General features: G+C 43.5%; 1 protein-coding gene across 8 annotated transcripts in view; it reads left to right on the forward strand.

Annotated features, from left to right (window-relative positions):
- ENOX2 (ecto-NOX disulfide-thiol exchanger 2) overlaps positions 1–14920 on the forward strand; it is a 305006-nt gene extending 290086 nt beyond the window's left edge. For 6 of the 8 annotated variants that reach the window (XM_051969238.1, XM_051969240.1, XM_051969245.1 and 3 more), the window contains 4 exons: positions 565–612; positions 1333–1438; positions 10267–10352; positions 13307–14920. In XM_051969238.1, the coding sequence (XP_051825198.1) occupies positions 565–612; positions 1333–1438; positions 10267–10352; positions 13307–13438 (372 nt within the window). In that variant the 3' untranslated portion in view covers positions 13439–14920. The remainder of the gene's footprint in view (positions 1–564; positions 613–1332; positions 1439–10266; positions 10353–13306) is intronic. The other 2 variants (XM_051969239.1, XM_051969243.1) reach the window with 1 other exon arrangement.
- Positions 14921–26365: the final 11445 nt, after the last annotated feature.

Here is a 26365-nt window from a genome sequence, read left to right on the forward strand (position 1 = left end):
TTGCTCTTCATCTACATGCTCAGCCCAGGAAGGTACCACACGCTCAGGCCTCATCTCGAGTTAGCCACACAATGGCTTCCTCTGGAGCGCCATTAAAAGTTGGCAACTTTGGTAGAACCGAAGTCGATGATTGAAAGTGTTTGCTTCTGTAGGGTCATTTGCGATGCTTTTAATTCTTCCACTTCACAGCACCAACTCACTCCAGCTTTCCTGAAGCTGTTAAGGAAATGAGTCCAATCCCAGAGAAACTCATTCATCACATATTTAATTGAACAGTGCCAGGGCTGCCGTCCTTATCAGATCTTAGTACAGTAGGAATTCCCGAAATGTCTGCAGGCTACCAGATAGTTTCACGTTTCCCGCATTCAGTGGGGCACAGTGTGGGCACAGTACCCCCGAGCCCATGCACGGCTCCTTGTGCTCATAGTTGGGTTCTAGACACAAGCGTCCTCAGTGTTGGTAACCAGAGACTATGTAAAGCCTTCAGGATCAGATCAGGCAGAGAAAGTTTGCCAGACTGTGCCCCCAGGTAAGCTTTTCCCATTCTTTAATTGAATTTAACAGGAAGAGACAGATGAAGGGGACAGAGGAAGCATTTTTGGTAGCACAAACGTAAGTCTCAGTGTGTTTCCTTCCATTCCTTTTCCACAAAGCTGAGGAGGCTCAACTGTTTACCAACAGAGGACATGGCACAGGAGATCTGATTTGGGGCACTCAGCTAAACACAAGTAGGCTAGAAAGCAAAACGTCATCTTGTTAAGCCTTCACCAATGACTATGACCCAAATGAGAAACTGGGACTTTGGTTTGAGCCACTCTGCAGGGACTCATAGCATTCAGGGACAATTAGGGCCATTTTACTGCCAAGGGAGCAAGCTCCTTGGCCGTTCTGATACGTTGGCAATAACCGAGTACCTGCCCTCCCAACCAGACTGGGTAATCTTCAAAATCACCCAACTAGATTACTAGTTCACAAGTATTAGATTACTAATTAATCTAATTAGTAACTAGATTATAAGTGAGTCCGGTCTTAAGCAATCAGAAGGCTCTCCAAATGTCAGACCACTCTGCGCCTCTTGTCATAAAGTACATATCCACAGCCCAGAAAGCTGCTAGAGCTCTATTGTTAATTTCATTTTACAGATGGAGAAACAGACTCAGAGAAGTTAAGGGGAGTGCCCATGATCCCATAGCTAGTAAATGACAGAACCAGAACTTGAAACCAGGCCCCATCTGACCCTAAAGCTAATGTTCTTTCACAGTGGGCTGTGATCCAAACCAACTGCCTCCACATGAATGAACTAACCCAGAAGGGCTTTATTCCTTTCCCTAGGAGTGTCGAGTTTCCAGGATCTGCGTGTCCAACCAGGAGAGTGAACCACTGGAAAGGACTTCAACCATCACCCCAATTAAATCAGAGAGAGAGGCGCTCTTAGTGGGTAAGGAAGATCACACCTGTTCATCTACACTGGGCAATTAAGAATCAACAGGATGAGAAGGGGAACCATGGTGAAACCATGGATAGACTATGGGACTTGGAGTTCAAACCTGGGTTCAAATCCTCTGATTTCATTAGCTGTGTGGCTGAGGACAGGTCACTTAACTCCTGAGCCTTCATTTCCTTATCTGTAAAATGGGAACAATCATTATCTAATGCCTCTCTGATAGGAGGGTGGGGAGGGACTCATTTGAATAGGCAGGCTGTGAGCAGCTTGCATATGCTTTGCAAACTTCAAAGGCCTTCATACCATGCCCTGGCATGGGGAGGATCCACAGCTGAGACAAATCCTACCTCCCGCCCTCTGGGAGCTCACAGGCTAGTTGGGGGCTAGGAGAGTGTGGGGTAAAGATCCCAACCCGCAAAGAGATAACTGTCCCACCCAGCTTAACAGGATAAGTCCAGGAGAGGGCCACTTAAAGCCTGAGGGAGATTCAGTAGTCGTGAAGAATGTTAAAGCCTTGCTAGGGTTAGGGGATGAGGTGAAGGGAGCTACGGCATCCTAAAGTGTGTACAAAATGCAGAGAGGGCACACGAGGGTTATTCTCCCTATTTTACAGGCTCAGAGAGTAGAAAATCTCACTGCTAGTGTCAGAATTGGGATTCAGAACCAGTTCTCCAGGGTCCAAGTCCAACAACACCCTTTGCTCCAAAGCCACATTGTTTGGATTGGATGAAACCAAAGTAATCGCTCAATCCTAAGTGCTTGAGAATTGTGCCAGAACTCGGCCAGCAGTGGAGCAGGGGCTCAGGGTCCTTGAGAAAGTCACCCTTAATAAAGCATGGGCAGTGAGGCAGGACTGGTACCAACCTAAATGTCTATGTGGGCCCTGGGCTGTGACTATATCAGCTACGCTGATCTCAGTTGCTGCCAAATTACGACAGACTGGGTCCAAAGGTGAGTGTAGACAGAGTGAGACAGGGCTGAGATTTGTCTCTTCTGCCCCTCTGGGAATCTCCATTATGGAACTAGCCTAGACTGTTGGGCAGGGGGTAGAGGGCAACCCCTGGACTGACCAGCTTAAACTTGCCAGATCTGTTGACCCTTTAGACGGTATTATATCATACTTTCAGACATCAATAATTTCCTCGATTTGGATGCTACCTTTATAGATACAGATAACACCCCACTCCTTCCTTTCTCACCCTTGACCTTGAACAACACTTGTGTGTGTACGCACATATAAACACACACACGCACACACACCCTACCTTAGTTCAATCTTCATTAGTTGCTGTGACCAAAACAAAACATCCCTCCCTGACAGCCATCTTTCTGCTAGTGAGTATCATTTGAGTACCTAAATAATGACTTTGACATTATTTTCTAATGTTCTCTTAACTCATTATGTTCCATATGCTGCTTAAGTGGGGCTCTTTCCAGAGCTAGGGACCATTTAGAATGCATTGCTGGCCCCACTGTACTTTCTAGCAGGAAAATCTTTATCTGGAACGTGAATCTTTTGAAAGCAGCTTTATAGTTACTGAAAATGTTTTATTGTGATGTTATATAAACTGAGGCAGCATGGCACAATGGAAGGGACTTGGCCTCAGAGTCAGGGAAGTCCGCGTTTGGGTTCAAGCCTGACCTTTGATTCATCCTGGCCATGTGACTTAACCTACTCCCAGTTCCAAAGATGCTATGCTGCGGGACAGCCGCCTCACTAAGGGAGTCACCCGTACTGGTGAAATCACAGGCAGGTCTGGATCTAAAGAAAGAAAGGATTCTTTACAAATGTGTGTATATATATTACATTTTACACATATATAGGAATATTTTATACTTTGCCTATTTATTGTAATTGTATCTATTATTTTTATCTATTTTATATTATTTTATTTTATATATTACCTATTTATAGAAAATTTATAGAAATTATTATACTTTATGTGTGTAAATACACTCGTGTATACACACACACACACACACACACACACACGCATCCACCTGTGCATTATGCATATACATACATACAATCTCAGCTTCGTGAAAGCAGGGACTGTGTCTTCTGTCGGCTGGGCCCATCCCAGGCCTCTCTCGGGACCCAGTAGACACTTGACATTAGTATTTGTCAAACAAATGGCACATTGAAGGCTGCTGTTGGCACACACAGATTGCCATGGTGGGAAAGAGACGAGCAAGAGACATAAGAGAAATATGGAAGGAAGTTTAAGCCCCTAAATATTTTTAGCCGTAGGAGGGACAGAGCTGAGTCTTGTCTCCTCATGCCAGTATTCCCAGCCTTTAGACATAACACCAGCTCCTGCAGGGGCCTGGAGGAAAGGGAGTAAGCTAAGATTAAGCGCCTATTTTGTGCCAGATGCTGTGTATCCTTAGGGATAGTAGGACTTGCCTCCAATTCCTGCTGCCATCCCCTGCCCATGTCCCCAGCTCACCTGCTTGGAACCTTCAGCTGGGGAAATGGACCCTACAGGCCCACTTGAATTCTGGATTCCATCAGCCTTAGGGGAGCTAAGTTATTAGTCATTCCCTCTTGCCTCCACCCCTTCATCCTCATTCACTTCAGCCCTACCCTTCCATGGCCATTGCCCATTCCCTCATACCCTCTGGAACCTTGCATGACTATTAAGAAACTTTACTTGTGCTAATGAAAACCTGGCTCTCTCCAAAAGATACCCTTCCCAGTCTCCTTCTCCAGCACTGGAAGCTCTTTCTCTCATGCCCACCCCGAACACATTGAGCCTGGAGGAGAGATTGGCTAACTTGGCTCCTTTTTCCCACCGCCATTTCCAGATGTTCCCTTTGCCACCATCACTCAGCTGCCAGATGTTCTTGGACCTTTATACTGTCCATCTCTGTTAGACTGTCCAAGTCCTTGTCACAAATATCCACCAGCCTCCAGGATCTCAAGACCCAGGTTTCAGTCTTCCACCTAAATCTCGACACCTGCCCCCCCCCATTTGGGGACTTTGGTACTCATGTCCCAACAAACTTTTGGGCCATTTGGCCAACGTCAGCTCTCTTGGCCCACGTCTCCACTCCACCTCAGCCACCTATCGTTGTGTTGCCTTCGGGAACCAGAATCCCGATTCCTCTCCTTGATGGTAGCCTACTATTCTTACCTTCCTCTTTCTACCTCACTCCTTCCTCCTAAAGCTGTTCTTTGACCATAATGTGACTTCAGGTCCTTTCCCTGTCCCTTCACCTTCCCTCTGGTCTCACTCTTCTCCCTTCATGGTTTTGCCCTCATGGTTAAGTTTGTTCACCTGTGCACTACTCTTGGAGCCTTCACCCTCTGATTTTTTTGACAGGCATTCTTTGGAAGTTCCTGATCCTGGGTCACTCCACATCCACTCTCTCTGGCCACATTCATGAGCTGCTGGAGAAAGCCATGTAACCTTATAGATAAGGTTCACTGCAGATTCACTCTCAGATCTGGATGGGGCCCTCTGCCTCAGTGCCCTTCAGGGAAGTCCTCTTATTCCTTCTCAGGTGGCAGCTCTGTGATGCTCTCCATGGTAGCTGTTCCAAACTTTCTCCTCAGTCTCCCCTAGACACCACCAGCTCCTCCCAAGCCAACTCTCTCCTCCCTGTTATCTCCTCCGAGGTGCCCGAGGTAGAGGTGGCCCTTCCTCCTTGCCAACCTCTCTAGCTGTGCTGTGGATCCCCTCCTCTCAGCTAGGCAGTTGTGGTGGAAGGGCTTCCATTATTTTCTTTTTTTCTCTCATCTTCAATCTTTCTTTCTGTAGTAGCTCCTATGTATCACCTAAAAACACAGCCACATCTCACATTGCTGCATTATAACTTATCCATTACAAAAAGCCTTTAATTGGCCCCAAAATCCCCACATAGCTCTTCTCTCTTTGACCTTGCAAAGGCCTGTGCTCATAGTCTTCTTTTTCTCACTCCTTCTGGCTTCCAGCCTCATTACTTAACTGAAATGGCTTCCCCCCCCCCAAGTTATCAACATTCCCTTAACTGCTAAAACGGCCAACAGTTTCTGGGTTCACATCCTTCTTTAACCTATTTCAGCTTTCAGTACTGTCGACTCCCCCCTCTCCCATGTCTTCTTTGTGGGTGCTCTCCCTTTGTTCTCCGCTCTTTCCGCTTCGTGTCATTATCCATCTCCCATACCCTAAGCACGGACGTTTTCCCAAAGTTCCACTCCTGTTTTCTTCTCTCACTACTTTCTATCAGTAATCATAGCAGCTCCCAGGCTCTCAATGACCTCTCTGAAGTTGGCTCCCCGGAGCTCTCATTTTTCTCCCCTGAGATCTTTCTCAGCCTTGCTTCAATATCCCACCAGCATCAGAAATTCTCCAAATCTAACAGGACTTTTTTCTCAATCCCCCTCCATTTATCTCCCCTTATGTTCATGAAGAATACCACCATCCTTCTAGTTACCCAGCTCTACGGCTTCAATCGTCCTTGCCATTTCCTTCTGCCTCACTTCCCATTTGCCAAGTCTTGGTGAATTTACTGCCATTACATGTCTCACCTCCATCTCTCTCTACTCTTATTGTCAAGTCTTCTTTACTTCCCACCTGGATTATGACAAGATCCTCTTATTTGATCTCTCTGCCTCGAGCCTTTTTCTTCTCAAATCCATCTCACCCACAGCCACCAAATTAATATTCCCAAGATCAGGCCTGACCTTGTCACACTCTGACTTGAAACTGTCCCTCCTACCTTTGAATATAAAACATAAGCTACCATTTAAAAGCCTTCCCAGTCCAGTCTTCTACCTGTCATTCTAGTCTTCCTGCATATCAGCCTCCTTCTTACACTCTAGCATCTAGCTCCTCCTCCAGCTATAAAGTGCCATTTCCCTCTCCAAGCCTTTTCCTTTTCCTTGGTTGTCATCCCTGCCTGGTATGTACTCTTCCATCAGACCATCAGCTTTCCTCGAGCCCCAACTCATTTACTATGTGAACCATGTGAAGTTTTTTTTTTTCACCCTCCCCTCCACTACTCCCCCCAGTTACTGGTGCTTCTTTTTGAAACAACTTGGTATTCATTTCCCTCCATGCGTGTTCCATCATCACCATGTTAGATCCTATTACATCACCCCCCCATAGTATATAACTTTCTTGAAGGCAAGAACGATCTCATTCTCAACTTTGTACACAGTAGGACTTTGTACACAGTAGGGATCCAATAAATGTTGAATTGAATTGGATTATCAGTATCCTCCAAACAGACTAATTCCTAAACACCTGTGAAATGTCAAGTACTCTACAATGTTAGTGCTACAAAAAGACATTGAGGGAGTCAGTCTTGGGCTCTGTCCAAAAGTAAAAACTGGTTGGTCTCTGAGAACCCTTCAAGGTTTAGATACTCAGAAGAGACTCGTGTTCAGTCATGGTACCTCTGAGCCTCAGTTTCCCTTGCTTATAAAATGGGGATAATAACACTTATTATTTTGTATGTTATGTTATTATATATTATCTATTTGTTATTACAAGGAAAGCACTTTGTGTAGTTGTAAAGGGGCACAGAAAAGGATTCTCAACAAGCTGGAAGGAATCCTAGATCATCTGCTCAGATCTGTCTCCTTGTAGCTAAGGAAGTCAGGACCTGGGGGAGAGCTGATGAGTCTTGGCTCCCAGTCTTCTCTCCTTCCCATTACAGATATATCATTTGTATCATTTGATTAAAGACCATTTCACTCTGATGGTACTCAGGAAGAGCTAGTTTAGAGGAAAATCTGGAAGGAGTCATTCTGGAAAGAATTCCCATAAGGCATTTGTTTAAACACAAGTCTCTGGCTGATAAAGGAGAAAATGGTGGCCATATGCTGGCTGGGAGCTCCCCAAAGGAAGCAACATTTTCTCTCTATCTGGTCCCTTGCTGGCCACTAGAAGTTTTCCCCATTTGAAATTGCCTTTCTTTTTTCTGATTAGTATTTTTTTTCCAGTTATACGTAAAGACAACTTTAACATTCATTTTTACAAAAAAATTTGAGGTCTAACTTCTCCCTCCCATCCCTCTTCCTACAACAGTAAGCAATGTGATATAGTTTCTATATGTGCAATCACGTAAAACGTGAAATAGCCTTTCTTTCTTGGCCGATAAAGCTGCCTTCTCTCACACTCTCGCTAGTTCTCCCGCCACAGACAGGAAAAGTTGGAAACTTCATTTGCCTGGCCCTTAAAAAATGAATAATGACTGAGTAGAAGGCCGGGCAAAAACAGTGACTGTGCCCAGGAGGGAAGGCAACACCTGAGAACAAGTTTACTCATGGTGGTAACTTCCCTGCCATCTCTGCCCACTCCTGATTTAGGACACCTTCACCCACAATGAGGTCAGCCTCAGGGTGACTTCCTGTGAACTTAAACTGTTGTGTGCAAGCTTCCTAAAGAGACTGACACAGATGTTAGAGTTAGAAGGGACCATCTAGTCCAGCCTCTCTCCTTTCACAGCTGGGAATACCAAAGTTCAGAGGACCAGAATCATACAGCCGGTGGGTGGCTGAGATTTGAACTCAGATCCTGTGACTCCAGAGCCCAGCCTTTCCATGCTGCCACTGTTAATCCTGTTTTATCGGCTAGATAGAGCGTTTTATCACTTAGTGCCAGGCATTGTGCTAAGGGATGGGGTTACAAATACAGACAAAGAGAAAGTCAGTCTCTGCTTTCAACAAGCTTACATCCTGTCAGGGTGGGGGGGACTGGCCGGTGGGGGAGGTGCCCTTGCTAGAAAAGTAGAAAAGGAGCCTGTAGAGTTAAGGGCAGAGCCTGCTTTGAGTGAAGCTCAACCAGCAGGACAGCTTCCTCAAGTGGAGGTTTCAGGGAGGAAGTTGCCAGTTGGACAGAATAGCTGGAGGGGTGGAGCCCCCGCTGGTGTGAGGGCCACTGGGTAGTTGGAGGAAGAAAAGGAGAAGAAGGAGTGGTCAGAGGGATCCCTTAAAATAGGGAGTAGACCTGGGATTTCATTGGCATAGAGTAGTACAGGGGAGAAGGCCCCTCTACCAATTCAGAGACTGTTCTGTGGCCCTGGAATCTCATCCAAAGGCCCTGGCACATAAAGTGGGCTCCTAGATTTTGAGGAGGAGCTGGCTCAACCCCTTTCTACAGAGGGAAGCTGAAATGACTTGACCACAGTCTTACAGGTCAGGTGCTAAGTGGCAGAGCTGGGATTCAAAGCCAGGTTTGTCTACCTCCAAGAGGTCAGAGTCCAAGAACCCACATGTATCAAAAGCAGAGGCTGAACCAGGTCTTCCTGGTTCCCACGCCTCTTGTTCAGCCACATTAAGTACTCTATTTTCTGGGTATCTACTAAACTCAGCGCATCGAGAGTATAAGCCCCAAAATGTCAAGAAGTAACCCCAAATCAGCTTACGTATCATAAGTTCCTAGCCTTACACTTCTCAATGATGCAGTCATCACTATGATCAAAAAAATGCTCAACCAGCAATATTTGGAGGGATGCCAGGCAGTTGTTGTTCAGTTCAATTCATCACATCATGATTAAGTACCTAGTGTGTTCAGAGCACTGGGAGAGACAAAATTTAATTAAGGTCTTTTCCCACCAGGATCCCTCAATGTTGAGTTCAAGGGATCACATGAGTGTGCACACACACACGCACACACACACACACACACACACACACACACAAACACACACACACATCACTATAATAACGTGATTGCTCATTGTGAATGTAGTGCTTCATTTGGTTTGGGGAGGGTGGGGAGGTGGCATTTCGTGGACCAGATAAAACCCTAGACTGAACTCAGTTCCTGACCCAGTTGATCCAAGAACAACTGAAGGTGTTAATCATCAAATGTTCGGGAATGGAAGAAAAGACTTGGGTACTGAGCTACTTGTACCAATTATCTGACTGATGCAACATTGAGGGGGGAGCGTGTAACAGCCATCATGGAGGTCAAAACAACCTGGATGGTCATATTCATGCTATAAGTGAGCTAATAAAGGATAGCGCCGAGTCACCCCAAAACTTCCTCTCACTGTTGGCATTGGCAAAGACCACTGTCGTTTTTGTATGCTCGTGGTGTCCTCTTTCAGCGTGAGCTCAGAGTAGAACCTGCACACTCTCCCCCAGAGAGGAACAAGGCTCATCAGGTAAAGTACAGAATTCGTGCCCCAAAGAGCTCTTGTTGGCCGTTTCTGTGCCTAAGGCAAGTCACGCCAGATATACCCTGAAATCAGCTTTCCGTTTCCTGATACAAAAATAATGCAAGACAAATTCAATTGTGAGTGGGAGGAAGAATTAGTTGCATTAGTCGCTCACAGATGGGTGTTATTAGTAATGCATACCATCTGGTAGTTTCCTATTTTCATCAATTATTCTTCATAACTAGGTGTTGAGTTCAGTTATTTCGATACTAAAGGAGTGCATTGCTGTCCACATGTAAAAATCACAGGTTTCAATATGTATGGAATCTTTTTAAATCCCCAGCCTACATTTTGATTGTCTCTAAATTTTGGTGCCCTAGGGCGAAGCCCCAGTCACCCCACCTTGGGTCGGTCTCTAGCCCTGCACAAGAAGATGTGCCCTTGAGGATGGAGACCAGACCCTAAGGAGCATGTAGATGAACTGCAAAAATTGTTCTTATCAACTCATGACAAAATCTTCACATGCCTATCATTTTTCGGTGTGCTAAGTCCTGGGAGGAGACTCCTAAAATGTCAGCTTTCTGTTTGAATCAGTGTGATTGGTCTAGACCCAAGATTTCATCAGTATAGGAACTCCCAGTGTGGAAATGGCTTCCACAAGTACTGAGTCATAATTTGGAAATTTCCAAAGTATCTCCAGGCTAACTCCTATGGTGTTTTCTCTGTAGGCATAATATCCACCTTTCTTCATGTACACCCCTTTGGAGCGAGCATCGAATACATATGTTCTTACCTGCAACGTCTTGATACCAAGGTATTTATGAGGGGAGGAAGGTGGGATGGTGATAGGAGGCCGGGTTAGATTCTTTGTAAACACGTCAGCGAAAAAGTCCTTTAACCTATGTAGTCCAAGTGATCCATTTTATCTGTTGGGATCCTCTCTATTCCTTATTTGGTCATGACTTCTTCTGTTCTCCAAGAGCCCAAAGCTAATTCCTTGCCTCCTGTATTTTGTCTATTATGTTACTGATGTCATTGACCCAACTGGAGCTTCTGTTAGTATATGACATCAGGTCTTAATCTAAACCCAGTTTCTGCCACATGGGGTAATTAGATGCTGCTACAATGAATAGATCCCTGGGCCTGGATTCCTGAATTCCAATCCAGCCTCAGATACTAGGTTGTGACCCTGAGCAAGCCATTTTTGACTCTGCCTCAGTTTCCTCACTTGTAAAATGAGTTGGAGAAAGAAATGGCAAACCATGGCAAAATCTTTTCCAAGAAAACCCTAAGTGGGGTCACAGAGATTTGGACGTGACTAAAAAATGACTAGACAAAAGCAATTTATTTCTGTCAGACTGCTTTCTAATTTTCTCAGTAGCTTTTATCAGTTATTTAGTCCTTGCCCCAGGAGTAGCTGGAGCCTTTGAATTTATTAAAAAAAAAAAAAACTAAACAAGCAGAACCGGGAAAACAATCTAGACAATAACAACATTGTAGAAAGAATACATTTGAAAACTTTAAGAATTCTAATTAGTGCAATGATCAACTGTGATTCCAGAAAAACAGTGATCAAAAATGTCAGCCTGTCCTGCCAGAGACACGATGGCCTCAGGATGCATAATGAGGAGTGCATTTGGGGACGTTAGTATTGCTGCTGCTTCAGTTTTTCTATCCTGGGAGATAGGGGGAGGTGGAAGAGCAAACAAATGTTTTTTGAGTTGAATAATCAGCAGGGTGGGGATCCTACAACTTGTGGCCGGGGGTATGGCCGACAAGGGCTCTGGTCCCTGCCTTTCTGACACAGTCATCATGGCCCGAGTCCTCTGCTCTTTTCCATTCCCAAGCTGTAAGTCAGTTTGTAGCATGGTCCCAGACAGGAGACACCTGCAGCAATATATCTTGCACGAGGTTCCACAGACAAACGAGGCCCATAGTCAGCCAGACTCCCCAGACACACACTTGTCTGGGACTAGGAGATTGCACTCGAATCTCTTGTTCTCTTTGCTGTCAACACATAAATCTCTGTCACGGCGCTATTATAGACCAGCCCAAATGCCATCTCGGGGGCCTGTGCATTCCCTGTTTTTCTCTACTGCCCATGGGCAGCTTCAGAGTGGGAGCAAGACTCTGGCCCTTATCAAAAGCATCGGTAACAATATGTATATGGTCTCCTTGCCCTCCTCACAATTAGGGGCCAGCCGGTCTCTTCTGGCATTGTAGAGATGACAGGTGTGGAGATCAGTACCTAGAGCACTGGGCTTGGGAGCAGGAAGCCCAGAGTTCAAAACGTGGCCTCAGACAGTTGTCAGCTGTGTGTCGCTGGGCAACTCACCCAACTTCTTTCTGTCTGCCTCAAAGCCCTCTCGATTTCCTTTTAGCTCTAAAGTTACGATTACATACGTGAGTCCAATTCAGAACTGTTGCTATGCCATTGATATTAGAGGTAGCAAACTATGGGAGAATGAAAGTCAGCCTCTTAAGTCACATGACCTGGCCCTGCCACCCATGTGAGGATGACCAACTTCCCCATTTGGTGCCTCAGTTTCCCCTCTGAGTAAGTGGATCCCAGAAGCAGCAGTGGCAGAAGTGAGCCTCAGAAGCCTGGCCTCCTGCCACCATCTTCACTTGGATCCATTTCTGTCACACTATTTGCTATATGCTCCAGGTGGAACTAGGATCTCTCTCTCCATTTCTTTTTTTCCTTCCATCTTAAAAAATATTCTTTTTTACTATGAACTTAACAACATCAACCAAAACAAAGATCTCAGTATGCAAGGGGAAAAAATAAACCACATACAAAACTGCAAGTTCTTGTTTTATACAGTTGGGGAGTTTTTAAGCATATATTAACAAAACTGCCCTACTTAGCTCTTTCAGAACATTCTTCTGTTCTCTTCTGTGTGTTTTCCATTTCTTTGTTGTACCCACTCACCCTCCAAAAGACCTGGACTCTTAACAGTTTTATATTCAAGCAAAAAAAAAAAATTCAACACACTGGCCATTTCTGAAATCGAATGTTTCATTTTGCACCTGTAGTCAATCACCTTGGCTAAGAGGTGGGATCAGCATTAGCATTCTGAAGTTCTGATCTCTCCCTTTCCTCCTTGGTGGGGGTGCCCGGCGATGTCACCCCAATGGATGTGGGGCAATGTTCCAGGGGAAGGATTTTCAGTTTGGGTTGTCTGTGCAGAAATCAGTGGGCCTCACTGTGTTGCCGGTATACTTTCCCCACCCTGGAGTTCAGCGAGTTCCACGTACAAAGAACAAAGCACCTCCGAAATACCCCAGCCTGCCAACTCTGTATTTTTTTTATGCTTAGCAAAACCCTTTTTTCATCTCCCCAAGTGCCAAATTTATTCAGTTTCCATCTCCTTTTCTCTCCTTGCTACTAAAATCTCTTTTCAGATTCCATTCAAAGTCAGGTATAAATGGCCAGTAATGGCTTAAAGTACTATGGGCATTTTAAGAAGGCCCAGAAATAAGAGCACTCTACATGGAAGGAAAAGCTTTACAATCATTGGACTTGTCCAGTAGGAGAATGGGCTCCCCTCACCACAGGGTACTTCTTGGAGTCTGGTTACATTTTGATTGGGTATATTATTGGGAAAGTTTCTGGTCAGCTATAGTTTGAATTAGAGAGCCCCTGTGATCCCTTCCAGCCTGGAGATGGCTAGGATTCTGGAAGCCCTATAGTGACGTAGCTGAGCTTTGCTTACCCAGGAGCACTAAAGCCGCCTTCCAACCATACTTTTCTCTCCCCTGCAGATTAGCACCAGCGAAGTAGAAACTCTGATGAGCCGCCTGCAATGCACCTTTAAGCAAGAGATGACTGGAGTCGGAGCCAGCCTGGAGAAAAGATGGAAATTCTGCGGCTTCGATGGTCTCAAGATGACCTAATCTCCTTCCTATTCATTAACCAAAATCCTGGGGGGGAATGTTATCTAAACCTGGGAAGTATTCAGAAATTATGTGTTGTTTTCCTTTGTTTTTGTTTGTTTGTTTTTGTTTTTTTGTGTGTGTGATTGTCAAATAGAAATCGCTTTAGCCTTGTAGCTCCCTTATGGGAATCTATTATAACAACTTTGGATTATAGATAATATAGCACCTTCTGCTAAAGGCCATAGACAGACTGGCTCCAACCTTACATGGCCATTTCTCTCACTTGATGATTGGCTTAGTTGGCTTTTTTGAATGAAAACTTGTGGACACTCAAAAAAAATTAATTTGGGGTGTCTACTATGACTATACTACTGTTCTCAAGTTTTGACATTTTATTCTTTTTTTAAAGCACACTGTTATTGGACATATTTTGACAGTTTGTATGTGACACATTTTTCCCAAAATCAATCATACTATAAACATTTCTTATCTCACAAGAAACCACTGGTAGAATTTCCAATACCTAAATCATTTTTCCCTTAGGTAATACTGCAGGAGGGCAAGCAAGCCAGACTACATTTAGGTACTGGCAAGGGCACACACATACACACACGCACTCACATGCACACACACACACACACGAGTTTTGTAGAGATGCCTAATTTTGCCCATCTTTTGAAGATAGATTCCGGTTCATGGGTTTTCATTTTAACAGAACAAACATGAGCCAGAAGTTGACACATTTTTCCAAAGTTATTCTCTATTAGGTAGCTTCTTTCAGAATTTACAAGTAAAGCTAGATTTTAAAAGCATCATTGCTACTAAAAAAAAATCCAATGTATTGGTATCAACAGCGGCCTAATCTGGCTGACATGTTTACATACACTTCAACATCATATTGTAAATAATCTGCTTCTAAAGGTGGGCATATTTTATTTTCTACAAACTACACAAAAACGACATCAGTAATGGGATTTATTTTCATATTCCGTCTGCTCTAACCTTTCACAAAATCAGTAAGTTCTTTCCTCCTGCCATCAGTGTGCCAATCAAAACTCACCCATGGCTGTAAATATTATGTTTACTTCCTGTTGAATGTTTCCAAAGAGATGCTCTGAGTATCACTAGCTCATTGTACTTTCATAAAAGGACCAGGGTTTCCTCAGTACTGGGGGGCAGCTCTTACCCCTGAGATAAGGCCCTCCAGGCTGACAGGACCGCCTGCAGTTTGTATTTGAGGGTCTGGTTCAAAAGTTCTGCTTAGTTGTTTAATGGAGACAGGTTGGGGCTGAATATTCAGAGACAAATTGGTCTGGCCTCTTATGTGGTGCTTTTTTTTTTCCAAACCAAGCATCCCCACCTTTTAGTACTGGCTTAAAGTAAATAGTGTGCTTGTATCTTTAAAGACCATGAGGAGTATTTCAGGAAAATACCTTGTAAACAAGCTGTCAGTACTGTTTCCACTTGTATTTTTCAAATAATAAAGTTTTTACAGCATCATTTGGTGTCTTGCCTGAAGTCATTTGTGCCGTATAGATATGAGGTCCCGTATTCCATTTCTAGCTCGTCAGATGTGTTAGTAGACCTTAACTATCCCTCTTTGGAGACCAAAACTAGAGTTTCTCCCTCAGGTGCCCTTCTGGGTCATGAGGAGGAAGAGTTAGTAGCAGTGGCCAAAGAACTAATATGAGTATCCTGCTTCCAGAGGAGAGAGAGAGACCACAACCTTCCATTTCACCAGGTGCCTTCTATCTCCCACTGGAATACCTATCTCCAACCCAATCTCTAGCCTCCTTTGGAAAGAAGAGGGATACATTCCACTTAATGACCAACATATACCTGCTCATACCCTACACACCCCAGGGATTCTGACCCCCTGTAGATCATTCCTGAAACCCCATTCCCCATAACCACCACCTCCATGTTCAAGAACACTGAAATCGCCTTATCTGCCCATACTAACCTATTGGTGTGTCACTTCTCCACTGCCTTCCCATTTCAGACCATATGTTTTTGTCCATATTATTACTCCCAAACTCTCAACCCCTCAGTTCTCTCCCAAGCCATCACCCCGGCACAAGACATTTTCTCCTCTTTTCCCCATCTTGATCCTCTGGTAAACCAGTTCATCTCCATACTACCTTCTTTTCTTTTTTTAAAAAATTAAACATTTTTATTTTCAAAATATATGCATGGATAATTTTCAACATTCATTCGCCCTTGCAAAACCTTGTATTCCAAATTTTCCTCCCTCCCATCCCCCTAGAAGCAAGTGATTCAATAAATGTTAAACGTGCAATTCTTCTATACATATTTCCACAAATATCATGCCACACAAGAAAAATTAGCTCAAAAAGGAGAAAAAATGACTTCTTTTCTTGAGTCTTTATATCACATCACTGATTGTGCCATCTTGGCTGCTGAATGAACGTGGAAGAAATCAGCAACTGTTCTGACTGACCTCACAACAATTTAAGTTATACCTCAACTAGGATGGGGCAATCTTTCTGTATCTCCCTTAACTCTTCCCAGATGCTTTTCTAAAACTTTGCATCCCTCTTCAAACCCCCCATGGCTTCTCCTACCCTCTCATATGACATCCTGGTCTCATATTTTCCATGAAAAATAGATAGCTGTACCAGACTAAAAGCTATATTATAAAGCAGCAGTCACCAAAAGCATTTGATACTGCCTAAAAAATAGAGCAGTTGAATGGAATAGGTTAGGCTCACATGACACAATAGTCAATGACTATAGTAATCTAGTATTTGACAGACCCAAAGACCCCAGCTTCTAGGATGAGAACTCACTATTTGGTGGAAAATTGGGAAATAGTATAGCAGATACCCTTTGACCCAGCAGTGCCATTACTGGGTCTGTATCCCAAGGAGATTATAGAGGAGGGAAAAGGACCCACATGTGCAAAAATGTTTATAGCAGCTCTTTTTGTGGTAGTGAAGAAGTGGAAAATGAGTAGATACCCATCAGTTGGGGAATGGCTGAACAAGTTGTGGCACATGAAGGTAATGGAATATTATTGTTCTATTAAAATGATGAACAAGCTGATTTGAGAAAGGCCTGGAAAGATTTACAGGAACTGATGCTGAGAGAAACAAGCAGAAACAAAAAACAGTATGAATGTTGTAATGATCAACTATGAAAGACTTGATTCTTCTCAGTGGTTCAGTGATCCAAAGCAATCCCAATAGACTTTGGATGGGAAATGCCATCTGCATCCAGAAAGAGAATTGACTGAACACATGCTATGTTCCCTTTTTTTCTGTTTTTTTTCTCTCTCCCATGGTGTTTCCCTTTTGTCCTGATTTTTCTCTCCCAACGTGATTCATAAAACAATGTGTATTAAAAATAATTAAATTTATTAGGAAAAATTTAAATAGCTTTTTATCTTCAAAACTTTTAAACTCAACTTGACCAAAAGTGAATTCATTATCTTTTCCCCGAACCCTTCCCCATTCCAAACTTTACTTTTGCTGCCAAAGGCAAAATTGGGGTATCAGCACAAGTATCACCATCTTCCCAATCCCTTAGGCTTACAACCAGCAATCACGGTGCTGTATCAGACTCACAATTGGGGTCTGGAAGCTGCATTCAAACCTAGTTCTTCCTGGTTCCAAGTCCAATCCCACAGCAAAAAAGAGGAAAAAGCTCAGTGTGTCTGCTGAGCCCGCCTCCTCTTTTTGTTAACTTATTTCAGTGAAAATGGAAAAATTATTGGAAGAGATTTAAGAGCTATGGAATTATCATTTGGAATCCGCAGAAACTTCCATTCTTTTTTCCATGAATCCACAAATTCTATGGATCTACCTGGCATAAAAACCTACCAAAAGTCAGCATCACCAGAGGAAGTGGGGAGGGGGGAAGTATAAGAAAGCTGGAAAGCTGAGAAAGGCCAGATTATGAAGGTCTTTGGATACCAGAGGACTTATGTCTGTCTGATCTTGGAGGCAAGAAGAAGTCACTGAAGTTGATTGAACAGAGAGTGACATGGTCAGAGCTACCATTTAGGAACATCATCCTGACAGCTGGGGAGCACGAACTGGAGCGGGGAGAGAAGTAGCAGAAATTCCTAGAGCTCATGCACCAAAATTCTGGCCCAGATGCCCCCAAAAAGGACAGAGCCTGAGCAGGAAGCTGGGAAGAAGAAAGGGCTTGGAAACTGCTGGCGTCCTCTCTGAAGATTACAAGCAAAGTACCCCAGAGTACTCCAACAGGACTCTGCAAAAAGCCAACAGTCCATTGTTGAACCTGACTTGCTGCCTTGTAAGCCAGCTACCTTGGAGGTGGAACAATAAGCACTGGGTCTGGAATCAGGGACAATTGAGTTCAAATCCAGCCTTGTATACTTCCTAGTTGTGTGACCCCACACAAGATACTATACCTCTGTCTGCCTAGGTTTCCTCAACTGTAAAATGGGAACTATAGTAGCACCTATCTCTCGAGATTGTTGTAAAGTCCAAATAAAGATGATATTTGTAAAGTGTTTAGCACAAAGCCTGGCACTCCTTTCCTCCCTATTTCACTTCCTTCTTTCCTTCCTTCTTCTTCCCTCCCTCCCTTCCTTCTTTCCTTCTTTTTTCTTCTTCCTTCCTTCTTTCCTTCTTCCTTCCTTTTTTCGCCTTCCTTTTTTTTCTCCTTTCTTCCTTCTTCCTCCTTTCCTTCTTCCTCCCTTCTTTCTCCTTCCTTCACTCCTTCCTTCCTATTAATCAATATTGTTTTTTTTCACAGTTTTGAGGGAAGATAAAAACTATCAAAAATCTCTTCACCGTTGGGGGATTAACTCTGAGTTGGGGCTCCCTGCTGAGTTGTCACGCCCCTTTCAAGCCCTTCCTCCTCAACTGAGGCAAAACTATATTCCTAATTTTTATCAAAGACCATATTCTAGGTTAGTCTGTTCCTAGGGATGGGACCTGACAAATGAGCTTGTGCTGAGAGACTTGTGGAACATCTTAATAGCCTTGATTTCTACCTGTTAATGCTGTTTCAAACCCACAGAAATGGTTTTTTTTCTAAGATGCACTGTGACAAGCCTGACAAGAAAAGGGAACACTTTGAACAGCTCCTATTAGCAGTGAATGATTGCTGGAGCAGAACACAGCTGCTTTAGCTGAGAAATGGAACCCATCAGGGCAAGTGGGAGGGATAAGAAGAGGCAGCCAGCTACCTTGGGCTCTGGAATGCCCCCCCAATCCTATTTTCCTGTCCTTTGCCACCAAGATGTGACAACTGTAGAAACCAGTGACTCTTGGTTCTTTATTGGGTTCTTTAGTCAAAGATCTTTCATATATATATACACACATATATATAGCACACAGATACACACACACACACACACACACACATATATACATACACATCCAATCACATATATACACATATACATATAGACATATTTCATAATACACAGTCTACCTATGCATTGCACAATACATGTCTACATATATGTTGCAATACATTTACATGCATATATACTCACACCTATTTCCTGTATATCTATATATGTGTTTATACACACATTTCATATATACACATATACACACATGTATGCACATGTGTACTCATAGTCTATATAGGTATACACACACACACACACACACACACACACACACACACGATTCTATAGCTATCAGTAGATCATAAGAGCATCCCCAAATCTCCTGTAAAGGGCCTCAGAAGCCATCTGGTACAGCCCCTACTTGAACCAGAAAGCTCTCTAGAACATCCCCTCGGAGGACGAAGCTCAGTCTGGCTTCTGGGAGATGCCCCCAGGGTGGCCCACTTCACTGCAGATAGCCTTGTCATGGTCAGGATGTTTTCTTTCCATGGAGCTGAAATCTGCCTCTCCTAAAATCCGCCTCTACTCATCGCTCCTGGTCCTACCCTTGAGGGTCAGGCAGAGCTGGGTTAATCCTTCTGCTGTGTGACTTCTCCAGTGTTTCAATTCATCTGTGACTGGTAGGTTTCCCCTCCTCTTACCAGCCAGCCACACCTTTTCAGAATAAAGTAAAGAGAACCAGGAGAACAATCTGCAGGGCTAGAATCATGTAAAGGAAAATGCCACTAAAAGGTAACTGAATTCTGCTTCCAGCCTCTCAGTAGACAGGAAGAGGGCTACAGGCAAGAACTGGGGCATACACTATCAGAGGAAGACATTTTCTTTGGTTTCCCTTTCTTAGAAGGGCCGGGCAAGTGGGGAAAAGGATAGAAGAAATTATGGCAAGGAGGTGATACAATACCCAGGGTATTAGAGTTGGAGTCAGGAAAAGCTGAGTTCAAATCCTGCCTCTGTGTAGTTCCTTGGACAAGTCATTTAATCTCTCACAGTCTCAGTTTCCTGAATTGTAAACTAGAGATGATAATAATAACACTCATCTCGCAGGGCTGTAGGATCAAAAGAGACATTTCTTTGCCCCATTATGTTTAGTATTATAAAGGGTAAAAAAGTGTCAATAAAACTTTCATTTGAAGTTATTTTAGCAAATCAGTTCCTCAGTGCTTTCCCAATTTGGATGGTCACAACACAAATTTTCTTCTTCCATGTGTGTTTGGGTTCATCCTGATATTCTTCCTGAATTTGGCTTCTTACAGGGTATTAGGATCTAGCTACGACATCCCATTGGTGATGATTGTTATCAAAACATTGACAAACTTGTCCTATTATTTAGCTATTTATTTTCCTTTTGCCAGTTTCATCTCTGAACACTCTTGGGAGACTGTGGCTCAGCTGTTTCACACTAAGATTTCTATAGATCTTATTTTCCTTTCCACTGCTTTCTGATGTTTTTTCAATACACTAGGGCTATTGCCTTGAACTCGGTTGCAATAGTTAGAGCTTTTCTTAACATCTTCTCTTACTATGCTTGTCTTCAAGTTCATCTCCCTGTTGAATATTTTTGTTTTATGCTTTTCAGTCTCCACAATTTCATTCTTCAAAGTACCCCCCCCCTCATTGGACCAACTTCCCCTATAGAATTTTAAACCATAGGAACCAACCAGTTCTTTCTCTGAACCTTTCAAAATCGGTTTATCCAAAAGCTAGGGGGTTCACCAGATAATTCCCAGCCTTCCTCTTCTCTGTCACAAATGCTAAGACAGAATAACCCATCATCTTAAGATTTTCACGATTTTTGTTTCAGCACCCAATCAGTTCTTTCTTGCTAGTCAAAATTAGATCTAGGGTAGCATTTTGGACTCCCGCTAGCTTCCTCCACCTTTGAAGGGTGAAATTATCATTCAGATAACTTTTTTTTTAAAGCCCTATCTGATATTTTGCCTGTGGCAGAAAGAGTTTCGACAGATGTTCTGAGAATCAAAGTCCCTCATCACTCCTCCATTGTGATTTGGTTTTAGGTTTCTGCTGTTTCCCAAATTCTGTATCTTATTCCTCCTCCTCTCCTCTTCTGTGCATTTCTTTGGTCACACTACGTTATCATCTGAATCCCCCTTCCAATGATCTTCACTCAGATGTTCCCCATCATGCTTCCCCTCTGCCCCTACCCTGGGATCCCTCGCAAGAGTTTCTCTTATTAAATACATGATGTCATTTCCATTGTTTCCTTTTAGCTGTTAGATTCCAAAACCATATTCCAAACATTAGTCCCATCCTAGCTAGCCTCAGTGAGATCTGAATGGGGAGAAAAATGGGAGGACTTTGAATATGCCTCCTTCCATTAAGGCCCCAAGCTCCCTAATACTCCCAGGGAATATAATTTCTCCTTATTCTCCACTATTTCTGCTGGGGCTTCCACTCTTTACTCACTCTTCTGGGTAGACAACCTTAGCATTTTCTGAATCTTCCATTTCCCTTACCTGTCAATTTCACCTCACTAACCATCTCTCCCATCTGTCCCTTCTGTTTTCTTCCCCCTCCCACTAACTTAATATGGATCTTCATTCCCACCAGCCTGAACCTTCTCATGCGTTGTTCCCCTTCTGCTCTCTATCTCCCACTGTTCTTATGTTGCTTCCGGGACAATCCACCTCTAGGCATAGAATCTGATAACATGTCTACTTAGAATCCTTCCTTGGCTCCCTGAAGCCTTCTTTGGTGCTTCCTGAACTACATTCACCCTCCTCCCTTACTTGACATTCAAGGCTCTCAACAATATAATGTCAGCCTAGTTTTCCAGCCTTATCCCATATAACTCCCATGTACATACTCTGCTGTCTGTCCCCTCCTTCCCCCAACACACCCTACACTTTAACTCTTTCACAACTTAGCCTATACTTGGAATCTCTTTCCTCCAACTCTTTTTGAAATCCTACACATCCTTTACAGGACAGAGCATGGGTCTGTGACTGTTTTTATAAGAAAGTCTCAGATGAGAAAACTCCCTCTCCTAATGCAGATTTTGATCTCCTTTGCCACAGTGTTGCGGGTTGGGGTGGGGGTGGGGGGAATTAGGTGGGGAGACTGAGAATATATTTGCCCAGAGCGGGTTATACAACCATCAGTCATTAGAGGTGGGACTGGAACCCAGGTCTACAAGACTCCGAAGCCATCTCTTACCCACAATGCCACATTCCCTCCCCTTATCTTTAAAACCCCAACTGCGATGCTACCTCCTCCACAAAGTCTGCCCTGATCTCCCCTTTCTGACCTCACACAGCATTTTGTTTTGTCCCCACTCTAATGTGCGTCATGGAATGCTCTCCATTCCAGTGATCCATTTAGGTCACCAGTTCATAGACAACTCTGGAAGGGGTTTTAGGGTTATTGCTTCCAACTTCCCTCATTTGATAAAGAAGGAAACTGAGGCCCAGAGAGATGAAGGGATTTGCCAAAGTAACAGAGCCAAGCCAGAGAATCTAGATCCATCAATATTTTTCCACCTCTCAAAGACAATGCCCAAGATCACACAAGTAGTGAGCGACAGGGCCAGGGCTCAAATTCAAGTTCACTGACTCCAGAGTCATCAGGTTCTCTTGCCACTGCAGCACCCTATTCCTGGCGCACCCCTGTCCATTTTAAAAATGAGTAAACTGAGGCCCAGAAAAATAACATGATTTACCTGAGGTTATAGGTAGTAAATGGCATTTTGTTGTTCAGTTGTCTAAGTCATGTCTACCTCTTCATGAGCCCATTTAGAGTTGTATCAAATTCAGTCTATATCAATCCAGAGCCGGGCTATCTATTGTGATCGCTCAATTGTTTGGCACTGTCTTCAAGATGATAGCAGTCCAAAGGGGAAAGAGGTTGAATAATCAGAGAGGATTACACGAAGGAGGAGGAAAAATTGTAGCTTGGTTTTGGATGATATGTAACATTTGGAAATCCCAATCAAAGGGAATATCATGAACAAAGGCATAGACAGGGATGAGTCTAGTATTGAAGATGTGGGAGAACCGAGCATTGCCCTGACTTAGCTGGAGGAATCATGTTCATATAGTTCTTTTTTTTAATTAATACATCAACACATTAAAATCTGATGGAAACTATATTTTACTCTTGTTTGGGCCGCTCTCAGGGTTGTTATAGGCTGTGTATCTGACACCACTGATATAGGGGAGATTATGCTACTGAGGTAGTGGGGGAAATGTTTGTACATTTATTCTTGTCCTATCTGTAACATAAATGTTGTTGTCTTGCATTTTTCAGCCACATCCGATTCTTCATGACCCCAGTTGAGATTTTCTTGACAAAGATACTGGAGTGGTTTGCTATTTCTTTCTCCAGTTCATTTTACATATGAGGAAACTGAGGCAAACAGAGTTAAGTTACTAGCCCAGGGTCAGCTAGTAATTGAACTGAAGCTGACTTCAGGCTGGAGCTTTATCCACTGCACCACCTCACTTCATAAAAGCCAAGTGAAAAGTGATTAAATAGAAGTAGGGTATTAGTAACCAATCCCTAACAAATGAGAGAACACCACCAGAATGGCCGAAAATTCCTTAGGTTCTCTGGCATCCTGAGGAGACATTTAGTCACAATGGTCCTGAGCACGGAGTCAGAACAAATGTCTTCTCCCCTGATATTGGAGAGAAAATTCCAGTGGAAAGTAGGATATTTATGAGAGAGTAAAAGTAGTGCATGCCTTTGCATTTATTTCATTGCCTACTTTCTTCTTTTAATGATAGATTTTATTGTTATATTTTGATTTAACATCACCTAGATTTCCCTTAGAATATCTCCCTGCCTCCCTCCTAGAAAACTATCCGTCATAACAAAGAAAAAGACAATTTAAAGCAGAAGAAAAGAAAAAAGATCAGCCAAATTCATCAACAAATAAAAAAAAATTGGCCTTAGGTCAATGTTCCACACTTACAGAGCGCCACCTCTGCCAAGGAGTACAGGAAATAGCCTCTCCCATCTCTTTTTCTATGGAAAGCTATGGATTATGTGGAATATGGATTACATTCAGCATTCTTTTGTAGCCTTCAATTTCAGTTGTTTTGTGGTAGCCGTTCTTTTCACTTAAGATTGCCATAGACCTTGTAAATATTGTTTGTGTGCCTCTGCTCCCTTCACTTTGCTTGGTGCTTCATTTCCTATGGCCAGGGACAAAATCATGATGTCAATGACCCCTGTACTTGTTATGGAGCAGCAGGGATGGGGGTAGAGGAAGAAAGTTGGCCTCTGGTCCTGATTCTGTTCCCAACTAGTTGAGTGACTTTGGGCAAAGTATTTGCCCTCTCAGTTTCTGTGCTGTAACAAGAGGAAATAACCCTCCAGCAGGGGTTCTTAACCTGGATTCCATATTTCATAGGAACTCTATGGGTAGATTTTGGGGATCCATAAACTTGGGGGGGGGGTGGGAAATGACATCTTAATTTTCACTAACTTCATATTGCAATATGACATTTCCTTTGTGATTTATTTTGTAAAATACGATTCTGAGGAGCACTTGGGAATTCCTAGATCACCAAAGGGATCCAGGGAACAAAAAAGATGAAGAATCCATTGGCTTAGAGAGTCTCCAAGGCATCATCCTGCTCTGATAGCCTATGGCTCTGATCATCTATGGTTCTATCATTCCAAGGTTTTTTTATTGGTGGCCCAAGCAATGAAAGCTTTATTTCCTGACTCTCAGCTGGAGCATTCCCCTCACCCAAGCCGCCTGCCTATGAATGACACCTGTGCCGCAGTGTACAGTGCCATTTAGCAAGACTTCATTGGTTATTCATCAACGGCTGTGTGACGAATGTGCCATTCGGCCCCCAACTTGAATTGATTTGATAACAGTAGGGGGGACATGTTCATCAGCATACAAAAGAAAGGTCCTCTCGGGAGGACTGGTCATGTGTCAGTCAAGCCAGCTGTTGGGGCATCGGTGACTTAGAGGACCCCTCAGCACTCAATCTTTTCTTTTGGGGAAATAAGAGTGGCAAGAATTGATCATTTCCCTCCCACATCTCCCCAGCTGCTCACAGCAACTTTAGCCTCCCAGGTGGCCATTGGAAGTCCCAGACCAGTTCACCAGAGTTAAACCAAGTAGTGGAAGAAGGCAGTTGTCACCCCTTCTGTGTAACCATTGGTCTGTGTCCCTGGGAATAAGAAGACTCTGCCTGCAACCCTATTTTGACAAGCTTCTATCTATTTTAAAAAAAAAAGATGAACCAGGATCAAAATATTTATTGTGTATCTGCCCCGAGGCCTTGAATGAAAGAGACAACTTTCAAGTTTCAATAAGCAAAATAATCCCGATTGGACTTCCCTGGCTTTCTTTGGCAGCCTGGAATGGAAGGCTATAGATACACAGTATGTAATCTATATAGGATCTATCTGGATTTCAGCAAAATCTTGGATTGATGCCTATATACTTTACCGTAGAACTTGTGGGCAGATGCCCAGCTATCTAGGTCAGATGAGATCACTGGTAGAGAGATAATGCAGTGAAAGAGAAAGCACTCTACTAGATGGCAAGAGACTTTGGTACCATCCTGGCTGTACCACTGATTAGCTGCATGAACTTGGGAAAGTCTCTAAAAAGCTAAGCCTCAGTTCTGTAAAATGAGAGAAATCATTTGATTTACCAAGGATGCAGTGCCTATTATGACCAAAGTCTTTACTATCCTCCTCCTCCAATACATTCTCATGTCATGGAGGTGAACCTAGCCTTATAAGAAAATTTCCAAGGAAACCCAAGCAGGAAAGGTTTCATCTGTGGGTCTGGCAACAGAGTGTGTCAACTGATACCAGTCTCAAGGAATTCAGAGAGACCTGTGACCAGGTCATCTGCGGGGGGGGTGGGGTGGAGTTTTTTGGCCACAATAACTCCCAGAAGCCCCCTCTTAAGAGTGGTATGAAGGGATTAGGTTGTATGTGGTTTAAGAGAGTACCTACATCAATGATATCACAAACCCTCAAAGGACAGGAGTACATTGGGCTGCAAGCCCTGTCACCAACCTCAGTTTCATGGAGAAGGTCAGATGCAATCTCCTATGTGCCCCTGAACACCATTGTGCCCAGATGAGAATGAGAAGAGCATCCACCCAAGAGGGATGAAGAAGGCTCACAGTTCTCTAGAGGCAATAGAGTCACTTTTCTAGTACATCCCACCCAAGAGGACAGATTTAAGGATTCCAGTTTTGGGAGATGGTGGCGACTCACTCTCATGTGTATGATCCAGTGACAACAGCCTCCTGGGTGTTCTATGAACTCCATCTCTCAGCTCATGGCATTTTCTCTGCCTGTGCCCCATGCCTTCAACACTCTCCATCCTTCCCTCTGACTCCTGACCTCCTTGGCTTACTTCCCAAAATCCCACCTCCTACAAGAAGCCTTCTCAATTCTACTAACTTAATACTACTAACTTCCCTCTGTTAATTATTTCTGATTTATCATATTCATATATGTGTTTGCTTTTTTCTTCCCCCATTAGACTGTAATCTTCTTGAGGACAAGGGTTGTCTTTTGCCTCTTTTTGTATCTCCAGCTCTTAGCACAGTGCTTGACACCGTAGCATGCACTTAATTAATGTTTATTGA

The sequence above is a fragment of the Antechinus flavipes genome, chromosome X, assembly GCF_016432865.1.
Source record: "Antechinus flavipes isolate AdamAnt ecotype Samford, QLD, Australia chromosome X, AdamAnt_v2, whole genome shotgun sequence".
Taxonomy (NCBI): domain Eukaryota; kingdom Metazoa; phylum Chordata; class Mammalia; order Dasyuromorphia; family Dasyuridae; genus Antechinus; species Antechinus flavipes.